This window comes from Micromesistius poutassou (genome assembly GCF_964030765.1).
Source record: "Micromesistius poutassou genome assembly, chromosome: 21".
Taxonomy (NCBI): domain Eukaryota; kingdom Metazoa; phylum Chordata; class Actinopteri; order Gadiformes; family Gadidae; genus Micromesistius; species Micromesistius poutassou.
Window position 1 is genome coordinate 7,810,809 of NC_140291.1, and position 23,765 is coordinate 7,834,573.

Here is a 23,765-nt window from a genome sequence, read left to right on the forward strand (position 1 = left end):
TGTTGTATTATTCCAATGTTTCCATTATCATTATGAAGCTACGAGATAGGGCTTGACTAATTTTGTGGATGTAGGCTACGCTATAGTTCAGCCTACGGTGGGCTGATCGGTTCGTCCATGTTGAAACTTATTTTAGGTCTACTTTAGGTGATATGAATAAACAAAAACGAAGTAATGCCTAACGGAACTAAGCGCTGTCGGTGTAAAGTGCGGTTCCTGAATCCAGGGGAGCGGGTCTGGATCCTCCCGACAGAAGGACGCGGAGCAGCGGGCTGCGAGTCCGACACCCAGTCAGGCGAGAACGGTTGTAGTCGATCCGTATAAAGTACAGTTTACATTCAGTAAGACACTTTCAGAGCAGCTGAGTCGATAGCAGGAATACGGGCGGGCATGTTTACAAAATAAAAGCCCGTCCCCTCAGAAGGACGTAGAGCAGGTAAACTCAGATCATATCAGAGCTTACCCAGCCGCCTCAAGTTCTCCACGGCCACTTGTTTCAGGTGTTCTTGAAATAAAAGTTCCTCTGATTTAGTCCGCTTTGGGCATTTGTGCAAACAAGACATTTTGAGTCAACTTTTTTAGTACAAAATAAAACGGGAACAGCAAAAGCCGTGCTGCGGGCCCCGTTAGACGCCAGGGCTGGTGTTCTGGGCGGGACTACGGGTGGGTGCTCCTGTCTCCCTAATGCACCTCCTCAGCTTGGACCTGATCCACACTCCTCAGCTGGGACGTGATCCACACTCCTCAGCTGGACCACAGGCTGCTCCTGTCTGATCCACACTCCTCAGCTGGGATCACAGGCTTCTGGCTCCCTGATCCTCACTCCCCAGCTGGGACCAGAGTCTCCTGTCTCCCTGATCCACACTCCTCAGCTGGACCACAGGCTGCTCCTGTCTCCCTGATCCACCCTCTTCAGCTGGGACTATATAGCCTCCTGCTTTATTAAACCGGTTTTATATTACAGTTCCATGTTGGGCTTTTTTTTTGTTAGGGTGTCATTTGAGACTGTAACCAGGTTTAGATTTACAATACAGGTAAAGAACATGGACCTGACTGATCTGGTGATATAGCCTACAGGTCAGGTCAGTGCGTTAGTGCATAGCAAGAGACGGCGTCAGCATTTGAACCATAGAGGATATTCAGCATAAATATAAAGTCTTAAAAAGAAGAGTAACTAGAGAATAGCGCCATCCTATGGTAGAAATTGGACGAGTAATGATTTATTCCTTTACCTAATGTCATATATTTTATATAAGAACATTTCAAACCTTCAGTTTAAACCTACCACAGAAAACAGCTGACAGCTGGGATGCATTTTCCATTTCTGTTTTACCTGACGACTAAAGGAGGCTGCCCTGAAAAATGAAACTATGAAAGTAAGAAAGTATGAAACTATGAAACTAAAGGAGGCTGCCTTGTGAACATGAAACTCTGAAACTATGTGCGGTATTTACTGACGCGGTCAGTGTGTTACCAAACATGCCTCCCATTGTGCGGACGACCTTGTCTTTGTCAATGGATGTATAGCCTGTATTTTTATTCTCATCAAATCTCACTCTTAGATTAAACAGGGGTTAAAATACAAACCATTTAATTCATAATGAAGAGTTCATATGTCAGATGTAGGAACTATCTTAGGAGTGGGTGAACTTTATATAGGCCTACTGGGGCAAATGGGTTCATACTAACCTGGGTATTAAAGCAAATTATGTGGTCTGACTGACTGAAACACATGAACACTACTGACAGTAAAACACATGACCACCACTGACAGTAAAACACGTGAACACCACTAACAGTAAAACACATGAACAGCACTGACAGTTAAACACATGAACATCACTGACAGTAAAACACATGAACACCACTAACAGTAAAACACATGACCACCACTGACAGTAAAACACGTGAATACCACTGACAGTAAAACACATGACCACCACTGACAGTAAAACACGTGAACACCACTGACAGTAAAACACGTGACCACGGTCCACTGACAGTAAAACACGTGAACACCACTAACAGTAAAACACATGAACAGCACTGACAGTTAAACACATGAACATCACTGACAGTAAAACACATGAACACTCACCATGCGTGCTGCCGTGTGTTTCCATCGTGTCGGCGGGTCCCTCGGGGTGTCCGTGCGCCTCGCCGCTCGCCTCTTCAGAGGCCTCGTACAGATGAAGCAAGATGAAGAGCTCAGAATGGGTCAGGTCCAAACAGAGCGAAGATTCGCCTGTGTGAGACCACCAATCCACGGGACTCCGGAGCGCCCGACGCTGTTGTCGGGAGGACTGCGAGTGTGCCAATTGGCAAGAGACGTGCGCAACATGGCACCACCCCGCAGACCCACCCCAGGGTGGGTCTCCCACACCGGTCGGACGAGGCCTGGCTCCACCCTTGTCCCACACCGGTCTGACGAGGCTGGCCTCCACCTCAGTACCGGGCCATGCCATTACACAGTTGACTTTGCGATTGCAATTAATAGTAAGTGTAGCCTACTACGACAACACCTCTGGGAGGAATGCCAAGAGTATGACTCTAGTAAAACGCCCTCAAGTGTTTGGATACACGGGATCATCTGGATGTCTGGTGGTTGTCTATTTCCTACATGCTGTTACCTTATATTTAGGCCTATGGGATATTAATGTCACAAACCAATGGTATTGAATAGGAACATTCGTCCTCCTGTGCCCCGTGGCTTCATGCCGGAGGGAGGACTCTGGGTGTTTGATCCCCTCCCACGCACTATGGTTATTATTATTATGAGATGTCCGGTCTTTGGTGCTCCACAGTGCCCGGAGGGGCACTCTTTAGGGTCTTGTCGCCTTTCCTCCAAAATGCTTCACTGATTTAATGATGATCTACGTGTGTGATATTTGATTTTGATGAGGTTACTTTTCATTCCATGGCGCTGCGTTTATTCATTTGGATTGATAAATAACACACTGAGCCTGAGTCTACCTGCAGGGTTTGCACGGCGGAGATGGGGAAGAACAACTAGGATTAGGTCTAAGAATATTTTGCATTCACCAATGTATATTTTGCATTACATTCTTGAACTTTTGCATTTATTTTTCATTTTTTAAACGCAGGAACGTCATGTAAGGGGCGTCTTGTGGTGAAATCTGAGCGTCCAGCGAAAACAATGGAAACCAGAACACAGAAGCGCTGCGGCTTAAGAGACGCTACCATGACGACGCGGACGGCCCCTTTAAGAGACGTTACCATCACGACGTGAAAACTAACATGGAGGTAGCTTTCGCTAAAAGAAAAGCACGCAGTTAACTTTCATGTCAAGTTGATTACGTGTATAAAAACGTTGACATTCTAGCCAACTGAGAGCAGGACACCTCCATGGACCTCCCACCCCCCTCCTCTGAGCAAGACACCTCCATGGACCTCCCTCCCCCCCCCTCTGAGCAGGACACCTCCATGGACCTCCCTCCCCCCTCTTCTGAGCAGGACTCCTCCATGGACCTCCCTCCCCCCTCCTCTGAGCAGGACTCCTCCATGGACCTCCCTCCCCCCTCTTCTGAGCAGGACACCTCCATGGACCTCCCTCCCCCTTCCTCTGAGCAGGACACCTCCATGGACCTCCCTCCCCCTTCCTCTGAGCAGGCCCAGGTAGGCAATAGTACAGAGACTGTCTGACGGTTCCCATCTGAGCAGGCCAAGGTAGGCACTAATACAGAGACTGTCTGACGTTCAAGTGATCTATGATGACCTTTATTCCTCTTGTACACAGGACGTTTCCCACGTGTTGGCAAGCATTTTTAAAGATGCGTACACTAAAGACGTCATTGGGAAAGACACTGTTTCCAATCTGTCCAAGACCAAAAGGGGCATAAGTGACTACCATGAGGAATACGTTGAAGAGCTTGAACAGGTAGTGGAATAAATCCATTCATCCCACATTCAATTAAAGCAAACATAAATGAATCTATCATCAGAGAATAAATACAATCCCCGTGTCTCCGGTACAGATCCACAGGGAGTACGGTCAGCATATGGAGCAGAACGATATGCTGGAGAGGCACCTCCTCCAGGCCAGAGTCCAGGCCTCAGAGACCCAGGACCAGGCCCGCCTGCTCGGAGGGGAGGGGGGTCTGTACGACAGGCTGGGACTCCCTTCAGGTGGGTCTGAACCTCAGGAATGCAGACAGGGTCTCTAAACGGAAATCCAATATTGTAGGTTTGTAGATGAATGGTGGACATATGGATTTCAAGCGATTGCATAGTTTCAATTTCACAAGGTCTGTGCAGAGTTGCCCTGTCTTTCTCCTCAAGACGTGTTATGTTTGGATTGTTTGTACCTGGCTGTATCAATGTGTTGTCGTCTTTATCTTCATCATCAACAACAATACGTTTGTGTGGACTTCTCTATCGGTCCCCTCCAGCAATCAGGTCCACCTTAGTGTGGTGCATGGACAACCACCTTCTGAAGGCCAACCACCTGATTGGTCCTCAGGATTACCATCCGAGACGGGGCCAGCCCAGCCGGGCGCTGGAAGGTAACCCCTGACTCCCTGCATGACCCCGTAGGACCTACCAGGGTGACCTCCAACACTCCCTTCATTTCCCCTCTGATTCTATCCTTCCATCTAGTGAAGCCCTGCCTGGACTATGCCAAGCCCACCATCAGCCACATCATGCACGTGTGCAGAGAGCCCCAGGAGGAGGGTCATGCAGCTCTGAGCGGGCCCAGAGCCCAGCCTGGCTCCGTCCCTCAGGAGGGTTCAGAACGCAGCCGGACCCTGGAGTCCAGCTCGGACCTCATGGACCTGAAGAGGAAAAGTCATTCTGTGGTATGCTATGTGATATGTTTTATAGAAAAAAATAATATATATATAATTTTTTTTAACATATTTAAATAATATGTATAGACAACAAATCATACAACATATTCAAACCAGTGTATAAGATATATACATATACAAGTGTTTCTACTAAATTCTACTAGAAGTAGAAGTCTTATGCTGGTCTGCTTGTCCTTCAAATGAATTGAACAGGACAAGGATAATGTCCTCAAAGTGCTGCATATATGTTCTATATGCTGTTTTGTGGATGTGATAACAACCTGTAGCTGTTATCACATCCACCTTTTCTGATGGAAAGGATGACAGGGGTCACCTGATTGGTCAGAGGAGAAGGGTGTCCATAAAGTACTAGGTTCAATCCCGACTCTTCTGACCAAGCCAAACAAGTCGAGAGAGTGAGACTAAACTAGCATGAATTGATGACGGCAGCATATGGCTCAGGAGGTAGAGTGGGTTGACCTATAACCGGAAGGTTGCTAGTTCGATCCCCGGCTCCTCCTAGCGACTGTTGACGTGTCCCTGAGAAAGACACCTCACCCTGACTGCTCCTGACGAGCTGGAGGTCACCTTGCATGGTTGACACCGCAGTCGGTGTATGAATGGGTGAATGTAAGGCAATATTGTGCTTTAAACGGCCACTGGTTAGAAATGTATGTATGTATGTATGTATGTATGTATGTATGTATGTATGTATGTATGTATGTATGTATGTATGTTGTGGTAACCCGGTCCACAAGAGTCAAAAGGTCTCACGGCAAGTACCACGCAGAGGTTTCAAATAAAGCCGTATTCAGCGTTTATTCACAGGTATGGTAGATAACAGGTAAAACATTAACTATACTATGGCCTCCGAGAGGCTCGAGTGGTTGGATGTATCGTCGGCCTTCTGCTGGGTCGTCGTGCCTGCTTCTCCCTGGGTTGAGTTCCTGGTCTCCTTTTAAGATGTCCGCCCGGTCTTTTCCACCCTCCGGCCAGGTGTTCCCCATCGGGCTGATTGCGTTGATTGAAGATGTGCTCCCTGCCACCGGCTAGTGGATGGCGGTGGTACACACCGTCCACCACTAGCCCACGGTTCCCCCTGGTGGGGAGCGGGTTGCCACAATATATATTAGTATAATATAAATGCAGCCCATTTACCATGACCAAGATGAAGGAAATGATGAGTGTGTTGAATCTCCAGCCGAGCTCCCAGGGATCGGAGCAGAGGCCTTCCGAGGCCAAGCGGGTCATCCCGTTGAGTGCCAGGAATCTAGCGGAGGACTGGGATGGGTTGAGGAAACTCAAAGAGCGGCAGAACTTCATGCGCAACCCACGGTTCCTTCCTCCGCACATCAACTCTCTGGCCCGACCCCAGAGCAAGGCAGAGCCAGGGCCACTGCAAGGAGACTCGACACTGAGCCCAGTGAGGTACTGTTGCTACACTCCACATCAAACCACACCACTACACTACACCACTACTCCCCACCACAGCCCACTGAGGTACTGCTGCTACGCTCCGCATCAAAAACAGAACGCTGTTTATTAACTGCGACTTGTGGCACATTTGGCTTGCCATAACTAGACACCTCACCACACTACACCACACTCCTATCTCCTATCTATCTTTTTGGAGACCTGCTCTTCAGGGATGCAAATATGGTGGCTACATCTCCAAACGTTTTACCATTCCACCGCTGAGATATGAGCGCTCCCATATAAAAATAATAATTAGACCCAAACCCCACAATAACAATAGGTATCCACAGATAATGAATACCTCATGAACAATTATCTCACATTAAATTGTTAACTACACGTTGTGGAATTTGATGAGCTGATGAAAGCATGCCCACATGCTCTCATCAGCAGTAACAGCGGACACTGTTCAAGTTAAGACATGCTATGAGGGAAGGATGAACTGAAAGGATAATTAGAGCCATTGATTTTTTATTCTGCATAAGATAGAATCTGGGGTGAGGTTTATCTCAATACAAAGTGCATGAATAACAAGTAAGGTCATAAATAAGTTGACGTGTTGCCCGTGAAAACCAATTTCATTCTTCAGTGTATTTTCATATACTGCTGTTTTTGTGGTGTCGTCATCAGCACCACAGACGAGTCCGTTCCAGTATTTCAAGCCAACCCCCGAGTGGTTCTCTTCACTGAATACACTGTGGGCCAGGTGTATGAGGTATGTCCTAGTCAAGGAGCTCTATCCATCTGGATACACTGTGGGCCAGGTGTATGAGGTATGTCCTAGTCAAGGAGCTCCTATCCATCTGAACACCCTGTGGGCCAATAATGAGGTATGTCCTAGTCAAGGAGCCACTGTCCATTTGGCTTCCTTCCACTCAACTGTGTGTGTTTTGATTGCTTCCTAACCCATCCTATTTACAAGCGCCCTTATCCTTAAAACATGAACACCCACTTAATGGTGAAGGCAAAAGCCTCAGAGATATCCTATTGCTTCTTTCTTATTGGCTCAGACTGGGACCCTGTGATGTCACGTTGTACCAGTTTGAGTCAGTTTGTGTTTCAACAGAGGTGGTACTACTGCGTATGCAGTTTTACGTTGCAATGGAAACCTTCGTAAGAAACTGTTGACAGTGCTCTCAATTCCCCCTCAGACCTCAGTGGAGTTGAAGAACCTGACAGCCAGCTGCCGTCACGTCAGAGTGCTCCCTCCAACCACAACCTACTTCTCCATCAGCCTCGGTGAGTGATAGCCCTGGTCATATCATCCTTTATGCTTTAGTACCACACAGAGTCTAGTCCTAATGCTCGTGCTAGCATTGGGAATGCTAATGTGCTCACACAACTTCAGATTTTCCTAACATACTTTAAAGTGTTCCATGCTGAACAAGAAGTTAGCTCTGGCTGTGGTCTGTTTCTCGTGTCTGTTTGTAGAGTTCGAGTTTGGGGAGTGACACCGAGCGCAACGTGTCATGTGACCTGTGTGATGTGACCTGTGTGATGTGACCTGTGTGATGTAACCTGTGTGATGTGACCTGTGTGATGTAACCTGTGTGATGTGACCTGTGTGATGTAACCTGTGTGATGTGACCTGTGTGATGTGACCTGTGTGATGTGACCTGACAGGCCAGTTTCCTGGCGAGGGCGGCATTGTGGCCCCGGGGATGAGCTGTAAATACATGGTCCGCTTTGCCCCCGACTCCCTGGGGGACTACGAGGACTACCTGGTGGTGGAGACCCAGGCCCCCTACCCCATGGTGCTGCCCCTGGTGGCCCGGCGCCCCCCCCCCGTACTGACCTGTGAGTCTTCACCATCCACCCAGTAAGGCACACACTGCTGGGTGTACAGCCCCAACAGGGCCGCTGTCCACTGAAGAGACGTGTTCAGGAGTCTACTTACCGTTAAGGATGCCTAGGATCTAGACTATGGACATGGGGATCGAACCCGGTACCTTATGGGCTGGGGGTGGAATACCCTACCACTATTATCCTGCCCTAGCCCTAGTCCCAGCAGGCGTCCACATAGGACAGTAAACGTTAGCCTCCTGTTGTTCTGGAGCCTGCTCTGCAGCCCTCACTGCAGAAGGTCCTGAGTCAAGAGGTGTTTGTGATTCTCCGGCCCCCAGTGCCCCGGGTCCTGGACTGTGGCTACAGCCTGGTGGGGGCGGTGAAGTTTGTGGAGTACCTGTGCTCTAACGAAGGCCTCAGCGCCGGAACCTTCTGCATCATCCCCAGGAGCCAGTGGCCAGCTTCTAACCTGAGGGTAGGCCTACCAATATTTACCATCAGTCCTTTATCCAGAGCAACATGCAGGGGATTCAGACATCCCAGTACCGTTAGGCTGGGAGTCAAACCCCCGAGCCCACGTTATACTGCCCTACCCGAGCCGCCATCTGGTTGATGGTTCCACACAGTTCTACTGCATCCACTGGTAACCATATGTTTGAACCTCAAAGATTCAATTTGTTCTAGGACACCTTGTGGCAGCCATTTTGTCTGTTGACGTCCCTAGTATATGTACGTATGAATACCTTGAAATGTGTGTATATATATATATATATATATATATATATATATTCCTAGTCTGTGGTGATGACCAGCTTCGCAGAGGAACCTCCGTTTGCTGTCAGTCCTTCACTGTTCCAGCTCCAACCCGGCCAGGCCACCGTCCTGGAGGTGAGTCCAACACACATACATACATACAACACACACATACATTCACAGCCCTTCTGACATGGTATGTGTGTATAGGTGGTCTTCTCCCCCACGGCCAGGGAGAGCTACAGCCAGGACTTCATGGTGGTGTGTGACAACTGCCAGGTGAAAGACATCACGGTTCAGGGTGAGCCTTTGTACCCGGGGGCCTCTACCAATAGTCAAATCTCCTAACCTTTATGTCTCCTTTCCTTAACCTTTGTGGAAAACGTCATCTGGTCAAGGAGAGCTGGAAAGGTGCTTCCTTTTGAACATAGGAAAAGACAGCACTGTTTAAAATGAATTTGATAGATAGATAGATAGATAGATGTGTGTATTATAACATGTGTGTGTGTGTGTGTGTGTGTGTGTGTGTGTGTGTGTGTGTATTGTAACGTCTGTGTGTGTGTTTTGTAACCTGTGTGTGGTTGTGTATTGTACCGTGTAATGTGTGTGTGTTTATCTTCAGGTGAGGGTCAGACCGTCGCCCTGGAGTTGATATCTGTGTCTGGTGAGAACACACTTCCTGTTGTGGGGGAGGTGCGGGACCTGTCGGCGGAGCACTTTGTGCGCTTCCCTTCCTGTCACCCCCAGTGTGTGGAGCGCAGGGCGGTGGTCATCAGGAACAACACGTGAGTGGCCTGGGGACAGGAAGCCCTCTGAACCACCTCACCACCACTAGGGCAGGGGGAGACACATGGGGGACATGTTTGATCTCAGTTCTCTCTCTCTCTCTCTCTCTCTCTCTCTCTCTCTCTCTCTCTCTCTCTCTCTCTCTCTCTCTCTCTCTCTCTCTCTCTCTCCCCCCTGCAGCGACCTGGATCTCCCCTTCTTCTGGCAGATTATGAGGCCAAACCTGCAGTGGTTGCTCCCGGGAGAGGAGGCTGACCCCGGCCGCATCCTCTTCCACCCGGCTACAGACCTCGTGTTCAATGTCAGCCCCCTGATTGGCTGCCTTGCCCCTCGCCAGGTCCAGGAGTTCAAGTTCACCTACCTCCCCAAGGAGGTACGGAGAGAGAGAGAGAGAGAGAGAGAGAGAGAGAGAGAGAGAGAGAGAGAGAGAGAGAGAGAGAGAGAGAGAGAGAGAGAGAGAGAGAGAGAGAGAGAGAGAGAGAAAATCGCCTTGTTACTAGAAGCTGTCATCTGCTAATCATCTGCATGGGAAACGATGATGAAACATGCTCAAGTGTTGTTGTTCTCTTCAGTTGAAGGACCACCACAGTGTGTGTCAGCTGGTGGTCCGGGACGTCCCCCAGTGTCCCAGCGAGTCCGGTGACAATGGGTACGGCTCATGGGATGGGCATCACGAGTATCCTAATACTCCTAGTAACATCCAACACCACTAAATGGATCCCCATTGCAATTATGTGTTTTGACTTCAACGCTGTTGTCCTCTCATGGGTGCGATTATGGGAAATGCAGGGCCCCTAAGATCAGCGATGTGATCGCCATGGAGATTGAGGTGAAGGGGTCAACGGAGCCATACCAGCTGCGCCTGGAGCCCTACGCCATCATCCACCCCGAGGAGCTGTTCATGGGCACCCCGACTCGCATGGGACTCAAGGTCGGGCTTCCATGGACCGTGTGTTTGTCTTGTGCTTTGTCAGACCGCTCATGGCACCTGGTGCTTCATCCTGCTCCTTTTGTCGTCTGCTCTCTATAGATGTGGAACCACAGTAAATCCGGTGTCCTCTTTCACTGGGAGAGAATGGACGACTGTCACACACTGGAGGTGGAGCCTTGCAGCGGTGAACTAGGTGTGTTCAACGCTCACTCCATCGCACCATGGAGTGATACTGTCTTGCTTTGCTTAAGGTGTGGCTGAAACCACTTAGACGCGGTGAATAGGATAGAGTGGAGGGGGTGAAGGTCCGGTGGTGATGCATGTGTCTGGGTCCAGAGGTGCAGTCGTGTGTGGAGCTGGAACTGGTGGTGATGGGGGGGAGACCGGGGAGGCTGGTCACCAGCCTGCTGTGCCACATAAAGCACCAGCAGCAGCCTCTCTGCCTGCCCGTAGAGGTCTGCTTCAAGGTAGGAAGGAGCTTGTGCCAAATGTTGTCTTCAATTCACCACTTCACTTTACAAATTCACTCATTCATCCGCCCATCTTTCTACTCTCTCATTCATCTGTTCAACCATTCACTAATCCACCCATCTCTTGATCCGTTCAACCATCCATCCCTCCATCCATCCCTCCATTCGTTCACCACCTACCCATCCATCCATCCCTCCATTCGTTCACCACCCATTCATCCATCCATCCATCCATCCATCCATCCATCCATCCATCAATCCATCCTTTCTTCCATCCGTCATCCATTCAGTTTTCACCATCTCTCTATCGTCTATCCATCCTCACGTTCTCACACTGCTCCATGATCGGTCAATTTTAGTCTTCATCCATCCACCCAGCCGTCCATATCACCCCAGCATGGGCCTCTCTCATGTCCTTCCTCCCTGGGATCTCCTCCTGCTAGGGCGTGAGTCTGACCCTCAGTGAGCCCAGCCTGGACCTGGGGCTCCTGAGGCTGGGGGAGGAGAGCCGCACCACCGTCCTCCTCACCAACACCTCCCCCCTGGAGGCCTCCTGGAGCCTGGGGGGGTACGGCTCCCGAGGGCCAGAAGACCAGCCCCCACAGGTACCTGGAACATTTCAATTTCACAAACCTCATTCCTATAGCTACTCGGCTCTAAACACGGATCGACTCTGCACTTACTGACAAACACTCTGATACCAGCTGACAAACAGCTAGTGTCCTAGTCTAACCCCTAGGTGTGGCCCTCCTCCCTAGTGTCCTAGTCTAACCCCTAGGTGTGGTCCTCCTCCCTAGTGTCCTAGTCTAACCCCTAGGTGTGGCCCTCCTCCCTAGTGTCCTAGTCTAACCCCTAGGTGTGGTCCTCCTCCCTAGTGTCCTAGTCTAACCCCTAGGTGTGGCCCTCCTCCCTAGTGTCCTAGTCTAACCCCTAGGTGTGGTCCTCCTCCCTAGTGTCCTAGTCTAACCCCTAGGTGTGGTCCTCCTCCCTAGTGTCCTAGTCTAACCCCTAGGTGTGGCCCTCCTCCCTAGTGTCCTAGTCTAACCCCTAGGTGTGGTCCTCCTCCCTAGTGTCCTAGTCTAACCCCTAGGTGTGGTTCTCCTCCCAGCTGGTGGTGGAGCCGTGCAGAGGGGTGCTGTCCCCTCAGGCCTCCTGCGGTGTGGAGGTGGTGTTCAGAGCGCGGGCCTGCGCACACTTCGAGGCCCTGCTGGAGCTGAGCGCGGAGCAGGGGACTGGATGGTTAGTCTCGGTGGGGGGGGACCAGCCTCAGTGGGGGGGGGGGGGGGACCAGCCCTAAGCGCTGTCTCGTGGCTCAGCACGCTAATGCACTAACCATGCAAATGATGTTTCGCCTGCCTTTTTTTCGCTCAGTATAAATAGAACCCTTCCATCAGATGACACGCTCTCTTCTATTATTTCCATTGATATTATTGGCCGTCACATTTGGCATAATTGGTGGTCAAACATGGTTTGTATGTGGTAAACAAGCATGCTCATGAAAAGGGAGGGAGAGGGGATTTCATTGATATTAATATCCACTGATATTATTAACTTGAGGTCATATGACGCCAGTCTTCTTTCATGTGGAGGAAAGAATGTTAATAATATGGTGCCACTGTATTCTAGGACTCCGTCTTGTCTCAGCTCTGCTGTGGCAGGGCCCTCATCTTAGAGGTCCAACCTTCACTGCTCTTCCTGCTCCTCTGTTGCCTCCTTCCTGTCGTCGTAGTTACCTGTCAGTGCAGGCAGACGTCCAGACCCCCCAGGTGTGTCTGGTGAGCCCTGAGCTGGTCTTCTCTGAGATCTACATGGGGGTCCCCGCCAGAGGGGTCGTGGTCCTGTTTAACCAGACCCTGCTGCCCGCCCACTTCAACTGGATGGTATGCTCGATCTGATTGGATGTTGGCATGCTTATTGTACGATAAGAGGTATACGGTATAATGGGCTTTGGTAACATCAGTTAACATTGTTCCAGTAACATCTGAAATGTGAAAGGCTTTACAGAGTTTAACAAACTTAACTATGCCTATAATTTCTATCATCCTCCTTCAAGTCTTGGTTGTTACCGAGCATTGTCGAGTTGTAATCAGCCTCTCGCAGCGTATGGGTGGACCAAAATTGGGCAGTTGGTGTTAAATTTACCCATTCTATTCCAAAGAGCGCAGCTGCCATAGCTGTTCGTTGGTTCGTCCACTAAACCCAGATGAACTGCCCTTTCCTCTACCAGTCCCAGCTGCAGGGGGAGCAGGCAGCCCTGTGCACCGCCAGTTTCCAGCCCCCCTCCGGGACGTTGGCCCCTCACACCACCCTGGAGGTCACGGCGGAGTTCACCACACACACGGACGTGAGCATGTTCCTCCTCAAGGGCGCTCCTCACCTCCTGAGGCATACCTGTTTGTAGACATCCACCAGTGAGGGTCACTGTGCCATTAACCTTTGCTGTAACGTGGTGTTAGGGGTCTCTAGAAGACTGACCCCCCAGAATGCGTTTTGGTTTATTCCAATTACCTCACATCGCTCTGCCTAAAGAAAAAACCTGCATATTTCTTTAGTTGTTTTAGTTATTTTAAATTTAGTTTTTCCAGCAGTGTAGGAAAACAACCACATCCACGCAGTGCATTGTGATTACAGGAAGGACTGTACAACACAACTAAATTAAATAATAGGTTTTAAAAGTGACTTGACGTTTGTGTCCTCATATCGTGACCTGACTGTTGAAGATGCTCTGTGTTTCATACCACTGTTGTATTCACTCTCAGCAAGATTGTTGGGGAAGTAGAGCGAGTGGACCCAACTGCTCGACACAGAGACTGACAGGCAGTAAATGAAAGGGTCTTTACTGAGGGACACAAATAAGTAAAGGCAGGGCTTTGGGGCTTGATGGCAGGCGGGCAGTCAGAAAGGGGAGGGTTAGGTGACAGTAGGGTAGCCGGACAGGCGAGGGTTCGGCGACAGGAGGGTAGTCGGACAGGCGAGGGTTCAGCAACACTTTGAGGAGATTGTTAGGGCGATCGACGGAACATCTAGCAGTGATTGTCTGGTAAACTGGGGTTGAAATACTGTGTGCTGAAGATTCCCTGCAGGTGTGTAGAGCGCGGGAAATGAATAAATGATCAGAGACTGGGCCCCACTAGGTGGCAGAAGTGGACGGTGTGACAAAGATCCACTCAGCTGCGCAGAGTAAAGACTTTAAAGGTCCCATGACATTTCACCAGGTGTGGTGTGATTAGCCGTTACAAGCTGTTTTGAAAATCTGTCTGTTATGACATCTGGGTGTGTCCACCTAGATGTCACACCACACCAGGTGGCATGTCATGGGACCTTTAACTGGATCATCGTTCTGGGTCTCTGGCCCTTTAGATCCAGGCTTAAACCCTCTACGGTCCCTCTGGGTCTCTGGCCCTTCGGATCCAGGTTTCAATATGTCCCACTGGTTCTCTGGCCCTTTAGATCCAGGTTAAACCTTCCATGGTCCCTCTGGGTCTCTGGCCCTTTAGATCCAGGTTAAACCTTCCATGGTCCCTCTGGGTCTCTGGCCCTTTAGATCCAGGTTAAACCCTCCATGGTCCCTCTAGGTCTCTGGCCCTTTAGATCCAGGTTAAACCCTCCATGGTCCCTCTGGGTCTCTTTAGATCCAGGTTAAACCCTCCATGGTCCCTCTGGGTCGATGTCCTGTTTTATAATCGCTTTTTAAATTTTTTGTCCTGCTCTTATTTTATTGTTGCTTCATTTATTTTGCTTGAGTGAAATGTTTCAAATTACATCATCCCTTAAAAATCGGTTCTATGTTGGAGCTAACGTTATAGGGAGGCCGTTATAGCTAATGTAAAGTGTTTTGTGTTGGAGCATTTGCTCTGCATTTATGTTCAACAAGTTCAACTTCTCTCTCTTCTCTCTCTCTAGTCAGAGGTGAGGGGTGTGACAGCTCTGTGCCATGTCCAGGGAATGGATCTCCCCGTGGTCTTGGGTTTCATCTCCAAAGCCAAGCCGCTCTGCGTGTCCTACTCTGTCCCCAGCCAAAGGTTCATCTCTATTAGCATCCTGCAGGCTTTTTAACCAGGCTCTTAAACCAAACACATGTTTATGACATTTGCATTTAGTCTGTGGTCTTGCTACAGTCAGGTGACCAATAGTGAGTTTTCAGATGCATGGCATTAAGGAGCGGGTAGGGGTTGGACATCTTGCTCAAGGGTGCCTACATGGAGACAGGACAAAGGGTTTTGACCAGAGCCTTTAGACTGGGAGTCCTTAGCTTGGCGCTGTTCTTTGGCCCCGTCTCTCTCCATAGCTCCTCCTCTCCAGGCGGGCACGCCTCCCCAATACTGCTGGACTTTGGAGACAAGGTGGTCCTGAGGAGAGAGGTCACCCTGCAGGTGGCCATCACCAACCACTCTGCCATCGCCGCCCCCTTCAGTGTAGAGGCCCGCTACTTTAAGGCTCACGCTTCTGCGTCTTCAGGATCCAACAGCCAATCACAGGAAGGGTAAGATGACACGTGACAGTGACCAGTGTTGAATCTGACCTGGATAATCAGAACTCACAGAATAATCATTAGAAACCTATGAGACACTTTCATGTCGAGTAAGCGATGCTGAGGACAATCAAAGTATACGATCAAACCATTTCAAGCGCCTTTCAAGTATTGCAAACCACAACTGGCAGACAGAGTGAGAGCACCGTTCAGTCACTCACTAAAACATTTCTGCATTTCAGCTTCAAGTACCGGAAGCAGCCACTGCACTCCGTCCAGGCCAGGAAGCTGGAGCTGAAGGCCCGCGAGGGTGGGGGTCTACACACCAGCATTTAGACCAGAGCCTCCACTCAGGAACCAGAGCCTGACCTCCGTGTGTGTGTGTGTGTGACAGACCTCACAGAGGACCTTCTGAGCGGTGGGAGGGGTGCAGTGTTCCTGGCTCGGCCCGGCTCCGGGACGCTGGTGGCGTTTGAGACGCGGCTGGTGGACGTCACGGCGTACAGCGACATGTGGGGCTGCTACCAGGACCACCTGGTCTGTAGGGTAAGGGTCAGGGGTCAACGTGGGGCACCACATCCTCTGGTGTGTAGGGTAAGGGTCAGGGGTCAACGTGGAGCATGACGTGTTGAAAGTACACGACATACCCCTCAAACCCCTCACCCCTCCGCCAAGGAGAGCGACTGTACTCCAACTCTCCTGATCTTAATAATGAGGATCAGAATACTTTTTATTTTAAGCAAAGACACTTGACATACTTTTGAAAACCAACTATATCCCAAATATGGATAATGTACACACACATACATACATCTATATATATAAATAGACACATGCATGCATGCATATACATATACTGCAATACATATTGAAAATGTCCTCTCATTGCAATTTTAACCTTATGTGAATCTAATCTAATTCCAACGCTAGTCAGGGCATCAGAAATCACCGGGATGAGCCGCCTTCTGTGGGGGGGAAGGATGGTGTACTGTTAGGAATATTGTGCTGTCAGCCAAAAGGTTCTGGGTCGAACCCCACAGTCCGCAATCTACCTGGAGTCCTTCTGGAGTAGGGTCCCTTACCATAACCCTACCTGCTCCTTAAAGACATTATGGAGCAGGGTCCCTTACCACAACTCTACCTGCTCCTTAAGGAAATTCTGGAGGAGGGTCCCTTACCCCTACCTGCTCCTTAAGTACTCAAAATCACTTGATTTGATTCATTGATGAAAGCATATTAATACTGATAATATAGAGATAGTCATAGTTGTCATTTTTGTTACTTTTCTCATTTAAATGAAGCAAGATCTCTGTCATTTGTCATTTGTCCAACATTTATCTCTGTCCAAATGCTGTCGTCTGTTGTTGTAATGTTATGATGAATGAATGTTTTTTTAATTTTATTTGTGGCTCCTGTCTTGATGTCCTGTTTATGATGTCCTGTCCTGATGTCTTGTCTGTAATGTTTGTAAATGCTACTTTGATGCAAGACAAATTCCAGACTTGCTCTGACAAGTACTATCATATCGTATTTCCCTGATTCTCTCCGGCGCTGGTCTGTGGTCTGTGGCCCCCAGGTGGGTGGTCTGGAGCCCCGACTCATCCCTGTCCAGATGCGTGTCAGCGGCTGTCCGCTGTACTTCCAGATGTCCGGGCCGCACCCTGAAGACCAGCACCAGGGGCCCACAGTGCAGTGGGTGACTCTTTTCTTGATTCCTACAGCTGGCTCAGCCGCAGTGTCGTCAGCTGGACTGTGTACTGATGTACTGATGTATCATTAACAAACTGATGTATCATTAACGAGGGAATAATTTCATTTAATTAGGTTCGGTACTCACCTGTCGGGGGGAGACACCGTTTCCCGCCCCCTTCGTATAATCAACCCCAGCCCATATGGTGACGTATATCATCATGCTATTATCCTGTTAGAGTCACATGTTTCGATGTTGGACCCCAGTGTAAGGGTGGTCTTGCTGGTTCTCCCCCAGACATCCGCCTGGACTGGGAGACCTACAACGTGGACCCCCAGTGCGAGCGGAGGCTTCTGGACGTGGTGGTGGCCTACGGAGACTCCTTCCCCCTTAAGGACGCTGACGGTAACCAGCTTGTGGGTGGGGCCTTGGCCCTCCCTAACAACAACGTCCAATCGCTGTGGGAGAGAGAGCGCACGCCCAGCTCCGAGCGAACAAGCTCCTCCCTCCAGAGTGAGCCTGTGAGTTCAGAGGAAACAAACTAAACTATACCAAAATACATGAGTACAATTTAAAAACAAGTGATGTGAAAGACCCAATGCACTAACTTCATTATTTAGAAGATTATTTTATTGTCGCTTTGTACTAAAACTCTTTCATTGGAATAAGAAATCAGATATTTTTCTGTTTCATCTCCTACAGGATGTAGTTGGTGACCACTCCCCGACCACAGAGGAAGACAGGGTGGTGGGAGAGGAGGAAGAGGAGGAGGAAAGGGGGGCTTGCTCTCCACAGCGGCCAAAGAGGAAGCTCTTCTCCGTCTACATCCGGCCGCACAAAGGCGTCCTCTCCGACTACCCATACTGCATCACTCCACAGCAAGCGGTCAGTTACCTGTCACAGTGCAGTGAGCTGTGATCAGTGAGCTGTGATCCTCCATTACAACCTACTGCACAGCAAGAAGTCTGTTACCTGTTACAGTGCAGTGAGATGTGGTCCTCCATTACCACCTGACACGCTGCATCTAATGGTTGAGTAGTGGTGACTAATGTGGTCCACCACTCCCACCTGTGAGAAGGCGTGTACTGCCCAATCAGCCTCCACCTGGTGGTAGAGCGGGCCCTCTGACCCCTGTGTGCCCGTGTGTACACCCCCTCCAGGTGGTCCCGGCCAAGGGGAGAGCCACCGTCCACGTCTCCTTCACCCCCCTGAGCCTGTCGGGGGCCCCCAGCCAGGCCACCTGCCGAGGCCTGGCCCTGGGCTTCATGAGTCTGGATCCTAGGGTACTCCTCCATGCACACAATCCAACCCCCTGATGGACATCACTCTGCAGCCGGTGCTGGTGGTCAGGGCTCTGGAGTCCCAGGCCAAAAGTTGCGGGTTCGAACCCCTCTGACGCCTGAACCCATTGAAGGCCTCCCGGTCTTAAGTGATGTATAGTCTCAGGGTCTCTGAACCCATTGAAGGCCTCCCTGTCTTTAGTGATGTGTAGTCTCAGGCTCTTTTCTGCTTAGTGACTCATCATAGTAAATGAGTAGTGAACAGGATCTAATCTGTCTGTGCCTCATAGCCTCAGACCACCCCTGGTGCGCCTCAACGTCTTCAACTCTACTCCTCAGGCGGCATGCGTCCCAGGTAAGGTTCAGAGGGCCCAGGGTCTGGACCTGGAGCCTGTGAGGATGGATCTGCAGGCGGCGGTCAAGCCGGCGCTGTAAGTACCATCTCTAGGGGAGGCGGCCACACAGGGAGCTCTGGTGGGTTGTGAGTCACAGGAATCATGTTGGTGGTCTTCCCTAAAGACTCTCGGTGGAGACGGACACTGACCACGGAGGGCTGCAGTTTCACATCTCCGCCGATGACCTCCTGCAAGGGGAGTCAGAGAGCCAGGTGGGTCTGAGAAGGACTGTCATCTGAGAGGCCAAACAACTTCACAATTCTGCTACACAGTTTACTTTTTGATCATCAATACCATCATGTCGTCCAATCCCCATGGCCCCCTCCAGATGTGTGTGCGGGACTTTGAGGTGGGCCAGATGCTGGTACTGAGGAACATCCTGGAGATGCCCCTTTCCTTCAGGCTGGGGACGCAGCCTCCCTTCTCTGTCCTCCACCCTCAGCCCTGCCCTCGCACCAGCAGCTCCAGCAACCCCCCCACCAGTGACGGGCCGCCCCTGCTGCTGCAGCCGCAGCACAATCTGAAGGTGAGAGGTCCAGCCCCAAGGGGGTCTACAGGGCTGACCCTGAGCACTGGCCCCTAGGTCAGCCCCTTCCAGGCCTGGGGGTCTCACCCGGGAACCTGTGACAGAGCCCTGGGTTATTTTCTCTGTCATAACCTCCCTCATAACCTTCCTGTCCATAAAGGCAAAAAAATTGCTGATTCTTAAAATCAAACCAAAGCAGATTAAAGAGAGCCGCTAGGGGAACTGTTAGGCTGGTCTGTCATTACACATCTTGGAGGACTCACCGCCACGAGGGCTTAGAAGTAGCTGGTCAACATACAGCTGTTGGGAACATGAGGGTTTAGGATCCATGGTCAGGATCCCACAGCTCAATCCGATTAAAACCATAGTTTGACTATGCTCCTCAATTGGACCACTACAATTGTCCAAGTATACATGGCGGTGAGTAAATCGATTCATTGGCCGTAGCGTGTCATGCCCCGGTACGATAGGTGGCGCTGTGCCCATTTCAACTAGTGGTAATAGAGCCACTGGCTGACCTCTTTACGTCACCAGCAACAACAAACTCCGGCGGCATTCGAGAAAGATGTTTTCAGTAGACAGCTGTCGGTTCACTTCAGGTCCATATCATTTCTCTGAAGCTCCATTGTTCCGACCTCTCGGTCGTATGTGGAGTCCAGCCGGAGGAGCTGGCTCTGCTGGTGGAGGAGTCCACATACGAGGTCGGAACAATGGAGCGTCAGAGAAATGATATGGACCTGAAGTGAACTGACAGCTGTCTGCTGAAAACATCGCTTTCTCCTCCATGTCGCATTTCATAATATCAGAGAATATCCCCGTCAGTTCCGCCGCGGCGCAATGAATGAATAAAGATCGTAGTTACTACTTTACAACCTCGTTGATGAGCAACATTTAGAAAAACATGTACTTTTAATTCAGCCTTGGGTGAAATCGAAGCGTAGTGTGTACTGAATGCATGTTGATGATGATACACTCCTTATAGGGGGTAACTACATTGGCACGACACCGGCTTCCTCCATCTTCTGCGCCAGCTTTTTAAATAAATCGCTGACCCAAAGTGAGTTGACAGCTGTCTGCTGAAAACATCTTTCTCCCGCCGGAGCAGCCCCTCCACCGCCCGTCCGTATACGGCATTCCCCCAATTCCTTCTCCCCCATGGCCGAGATAACCCACACTACACGTCTTTACTTGTTGTGGAAGTACCCGAGAGTCTGAGAACCCGACGCAGTCTTTAAGATTCATAATATCAGAGAATATCCCCGTCAGTTCGGCCGCGGCGCAATGAATGAATAAAGATCGTAAAGACGTCAGAAGAAAAAAAACGTTTATTTTGACAGATTTTCCCGATGTTACTACTTTACAACCTCATTGATAACCCACATTTAGGAAAACATGTACTTTTAATTCAGCTTTGGGTGAAATCGAAGCGTAGCGTCTCTGTGCTTCCACCTTTAATGAATGCATGCCATGCACACTCCCGTGGCCAGGATATGCTTCTTATAGGGGGTAACTACATTCACCGGCTTCCTCCATCTTCTGCGCCACCTTTCTAAATAAATCGCCGTTTCTTGTTTTCCGACGCCGACAACAACACGTATACCATCTCCTTCTACTTCCGGCTCACGGCCCCCGGAAAAGATCTCGAGCATGCGCAGAACGTGAACTCCGAAACATGGTGTTTACATGCAGGTAGAGACCGGACTATGAACGATTTATCCAGGTGTTCTTATCCGATTTAGCTTGTCTGTTCACGTGCCGATTTTTGTGCAAAGTAGATCGGATAAAGTTGTTTACATGCATTTTACAAGTCCTGTTGAGGTCTTATTCGTTTAGTTACCCGATTATGACTCTGCATGTAAACGTGCTGCCTGATCAATCCTCACTACTCCTCCTGCTTCAAGATGCTTTTCTTGTGATTGGCAGGTGACCGTGTCCTTTCACTGCTCGCTGTCTCTATTGGAGCAGACCCATCTGGAGGAAACCCCGCCCACACCTGTCTCACTTGTCTCACCTATCCGCCATGGCAGTGAGAAGAGGACTCTGATTTTCCGGCAAAATCTCCTTATTCACTACAGCAACAACAGCCTCCAGGTGAGGAGACAGGAAGAGCTCCATGGTCGTCATGGTGATTTAATGTCAGTAGGCCATTTTCCATGATGGGGTTCAACTCAATGCTGGTGGGTTAATATGCATATCAAAGATGTTTAAAATGGATCGATATACATGCTGATAAGTGTTATAAACACATATGTGATATTATAGCTCATTTCCACCGGAGGGTGCAGGTCGGTTCAGTCTGCAAAGGTGCAGCGCCAAAAGTGGGCGTGACCCGGACTCAGCCGTATTGAGCCGTACTCGTCTCGCAGTACTACTCCGTTGGGGTACTGAGACGCCTGAAAGGGTCCCGGCAAGTTTGAGCTACACACGCCGTCCGTTGATTGGACGACAGAATCACTTCTGTGCGACAGGGGGATAATAACAAACAAACATAGTACCCGCCATAGATATATATAGAGCACTAGATGTCTCGTCTGCGCTGCTGGCCAATGGAGTCCAACGTCTGCACTGGCCCCAGTCAGCTCGCTCACCCGTAACATTGTGTTGGTAGTGGTACATGTACTTTTTAAATAACCATAACTTGCTCAATTTTCAACCGATTTTCAAACCGTTTGGTTTGTTATAAACATCAGAGATGTAGTTATGACACTGCATACTTATGAATAATTATGTTATGTTCTAAAAAAAATAGAATCATCTAAAATAGGTACAAGATTTCCCTTTACAAATAGTAGTTTGTAAGAAACCAAACCGTTGAAAATCGGTTGAAAAAGTTATGGTTATTTAAAAAGTACATGTACCACTACCAACACAATGTTATGGGTGAGCGAGCTAACTGTGGCAAGATGGCCGCCAGTGCGGACGTTCTAGACTCCGCCGTAAGACATCTAGTGTTCTATATATATCTATGGTACCCGTGAGGTATATCTGGACAACGGTGAAAGCTTATTTTATTGAAGAAAATGTCGCACAAAAGTTTGCCGTCCTTCTTGGACGTCCTACATTGTTGCCCTTTGTCATTGTGCGCGTCCTTCTTTTTCCTTGGATTTATTATCAGGCTACACTGTGTTGGGCTGCTGTGAGGTCCCGATGCTTACGTAGCTGCCGTGGCTATCGCCGTCCGGCTTCAACCCCGCCCTCCCCTAAGGGTACTGGCGGCGGTGGAAACGCGACACGTAACCGAGCTGGGCTATACTGCACCCTCACTGCTGAGCTGAGGCGTGCTGGGTCCGAAGCGTACCCTGCGGTGGAAATGCGCCGGAAATGTGCCATTAGTCTACTTCCCAAATCTGATTGGAGTCGGTGGAGATGGTGCCACCTGAACAACGATGTAGGCCCATCCCTCCGTGAACCGAGGGGTAGAGCGAGAACGTCTTCTAATGGGGTCCTGGACGGGACCAGCTCCAAAAGGGCTTTGGTTTCCCTCCAACAGAACCTGGCAGGATGTTCTGGTAGTTGGGCTTCTGTCCAGATTCCAGCCCTCTTAAGACTATTGAGCTATAAACCTGCATGTTTCTTACTCCAAACTGCCCCAGAGTTCAAACATGTCTCCCGTTTGAGAGGATCATGATTAGAAGGTCAGATGATGGGACATGGTAACGTGAGGTTTGTGTCTGGGCTGCAGGTGGTTCCTCTGTGTGCCCACCTGGCCGTGTCGGGGCTCCGTCTGTCCAGGGACACGGTTGACTTTGGCCTGTGCTATGTGGGCCGGACCCGGCTGGCCCACGTCACCCTGCTCAGCCATGGCACCTGCACCTACTGGAAGGCCGGCCTCGGTAAGCCCCCGCTGGACCAGGGGCCTTAGTGAAGCCATGGATTCAGTTGGCTACTCTCTCTATGTGTTTGTACTACCACGGCTAAAGGTGGTCTTTCTGTGTGTGCATGTGTGTTCAGAGTCAAGCGAGGCGGACTCCCGTGCCTTCAGCGTGACTCCTGAGTGTGGGGTCCTCAGGGGCCCGGGCCCCACCCTCACCACCAGGGGCAAGCAGCCTCTGGAGATCTGCTTCACTGCCAGGTAGTGCACCTTCACACCTCAACATGCTCCCAGCAGGTTCCTCACAGAGGGACTGAACGCAGCCTAGAGGGGCCACCACACAGCAAGGAGACGAGGGGTCTCACCCAGCTGCAGCCCAAAGAAGGCTTGTTAATAAGGTGGTTGTTCTCTAATGTTCTCTAGTGAGGCGAGGGAGTTCAGAGCCACACTGACCGTCCAGGGTGCTCTGATCCGGCCCAGCCTGAAGCTTTGTCTGTGGGGCCGCGGAGGCTACGATGAGGCCCTGGGCTCCAGCTGACCACATGTCTCCCTGTAAACATTCTTTATACCCAGACCTCCGCTT

General features: G+C 50.1%; 2 protein-coding genes across 3 annotated transcripts in view; one reads left to right on the forward strand and one right to left on the reverse strand.

The window, feature by feature from the left end:
- plcd1a (phospholipase C, delta 1a) overlaps positions 1–2,210 on the reverse strand; it is a 22,224-nt gene extending 20,014 nt beyond the window's left edge. Inside the window, exon 1 of one of the 2 annotated variants that reach the window (XM_084485628.1) lies at positions 2,099–2,210. In XM_084485628.1, the coding sequence (XP_084341754.1) occupies positions 2,099–2,123 (25 nt within the window). In that variant the 5' untranslated portion in view covers positions 2,124–2,210. Of the gene's footprint in view, positions 1–463; positions 793–2,098 lie in introns of those variants that run through there. The other variant, XM_084485627.1, reaches the window with a different exon arrangement.
- On the forward strand, positions 2,200–23,720 carry dlec1 (DLEC1 cilia and flagella associated protein; the record flags this gene model as incomplete). The annotated part of the gene is made up of 39 exons (XM_084485581.1): positions 2,200–2,249; positions 3,150–3,264; positions 3,436–3,636; positions 3,758–3,898; positions 3,996–4,146; positions 4,410–4,523; positions 4,618–4,817; positions 6,010–6,236; positions 6,915–6,999; positions 7,436–7,523; positions 7,908–8,081; positions 8,408–8,544; positions 8,865–8,957; positions 9,033–9,123; positions 9,445–9,607; positions 9,789–9,981; positions 10,181–10,284; positions 10,398–10,539; positions 10,878–11,006; positions 11,453–11,614; positions 12,118–12,248; positions 12,739–12,889; positions 13,237–13,353; positions 14,913–15,031; positions 15,298–15,492; positions 15,723–15,790; positions 15,875–16,026; positions 17,057–17,172; positions 17,305–17,375; positions 17,468–17,586; positions 17,873–18,055; positions 18,331–18,453; positions 18,790–18,881; positions 18,970–19,057; positions 19,174–19,371; positions 21,295–21,462; positions 23,054–23,204; positions 23,323–23,443; positions 23,606–23,720. 39 exons carry the CDS (start codon positions 2,200–2,202, stop codon positions 23,718–23,720), a joined length of 5,238 nt encoding a protein of 1,745 aa, XP_084341707.1.
- Between the last annotated feature and the right edge of the window lie 45 nt (positions 23,721–23,765).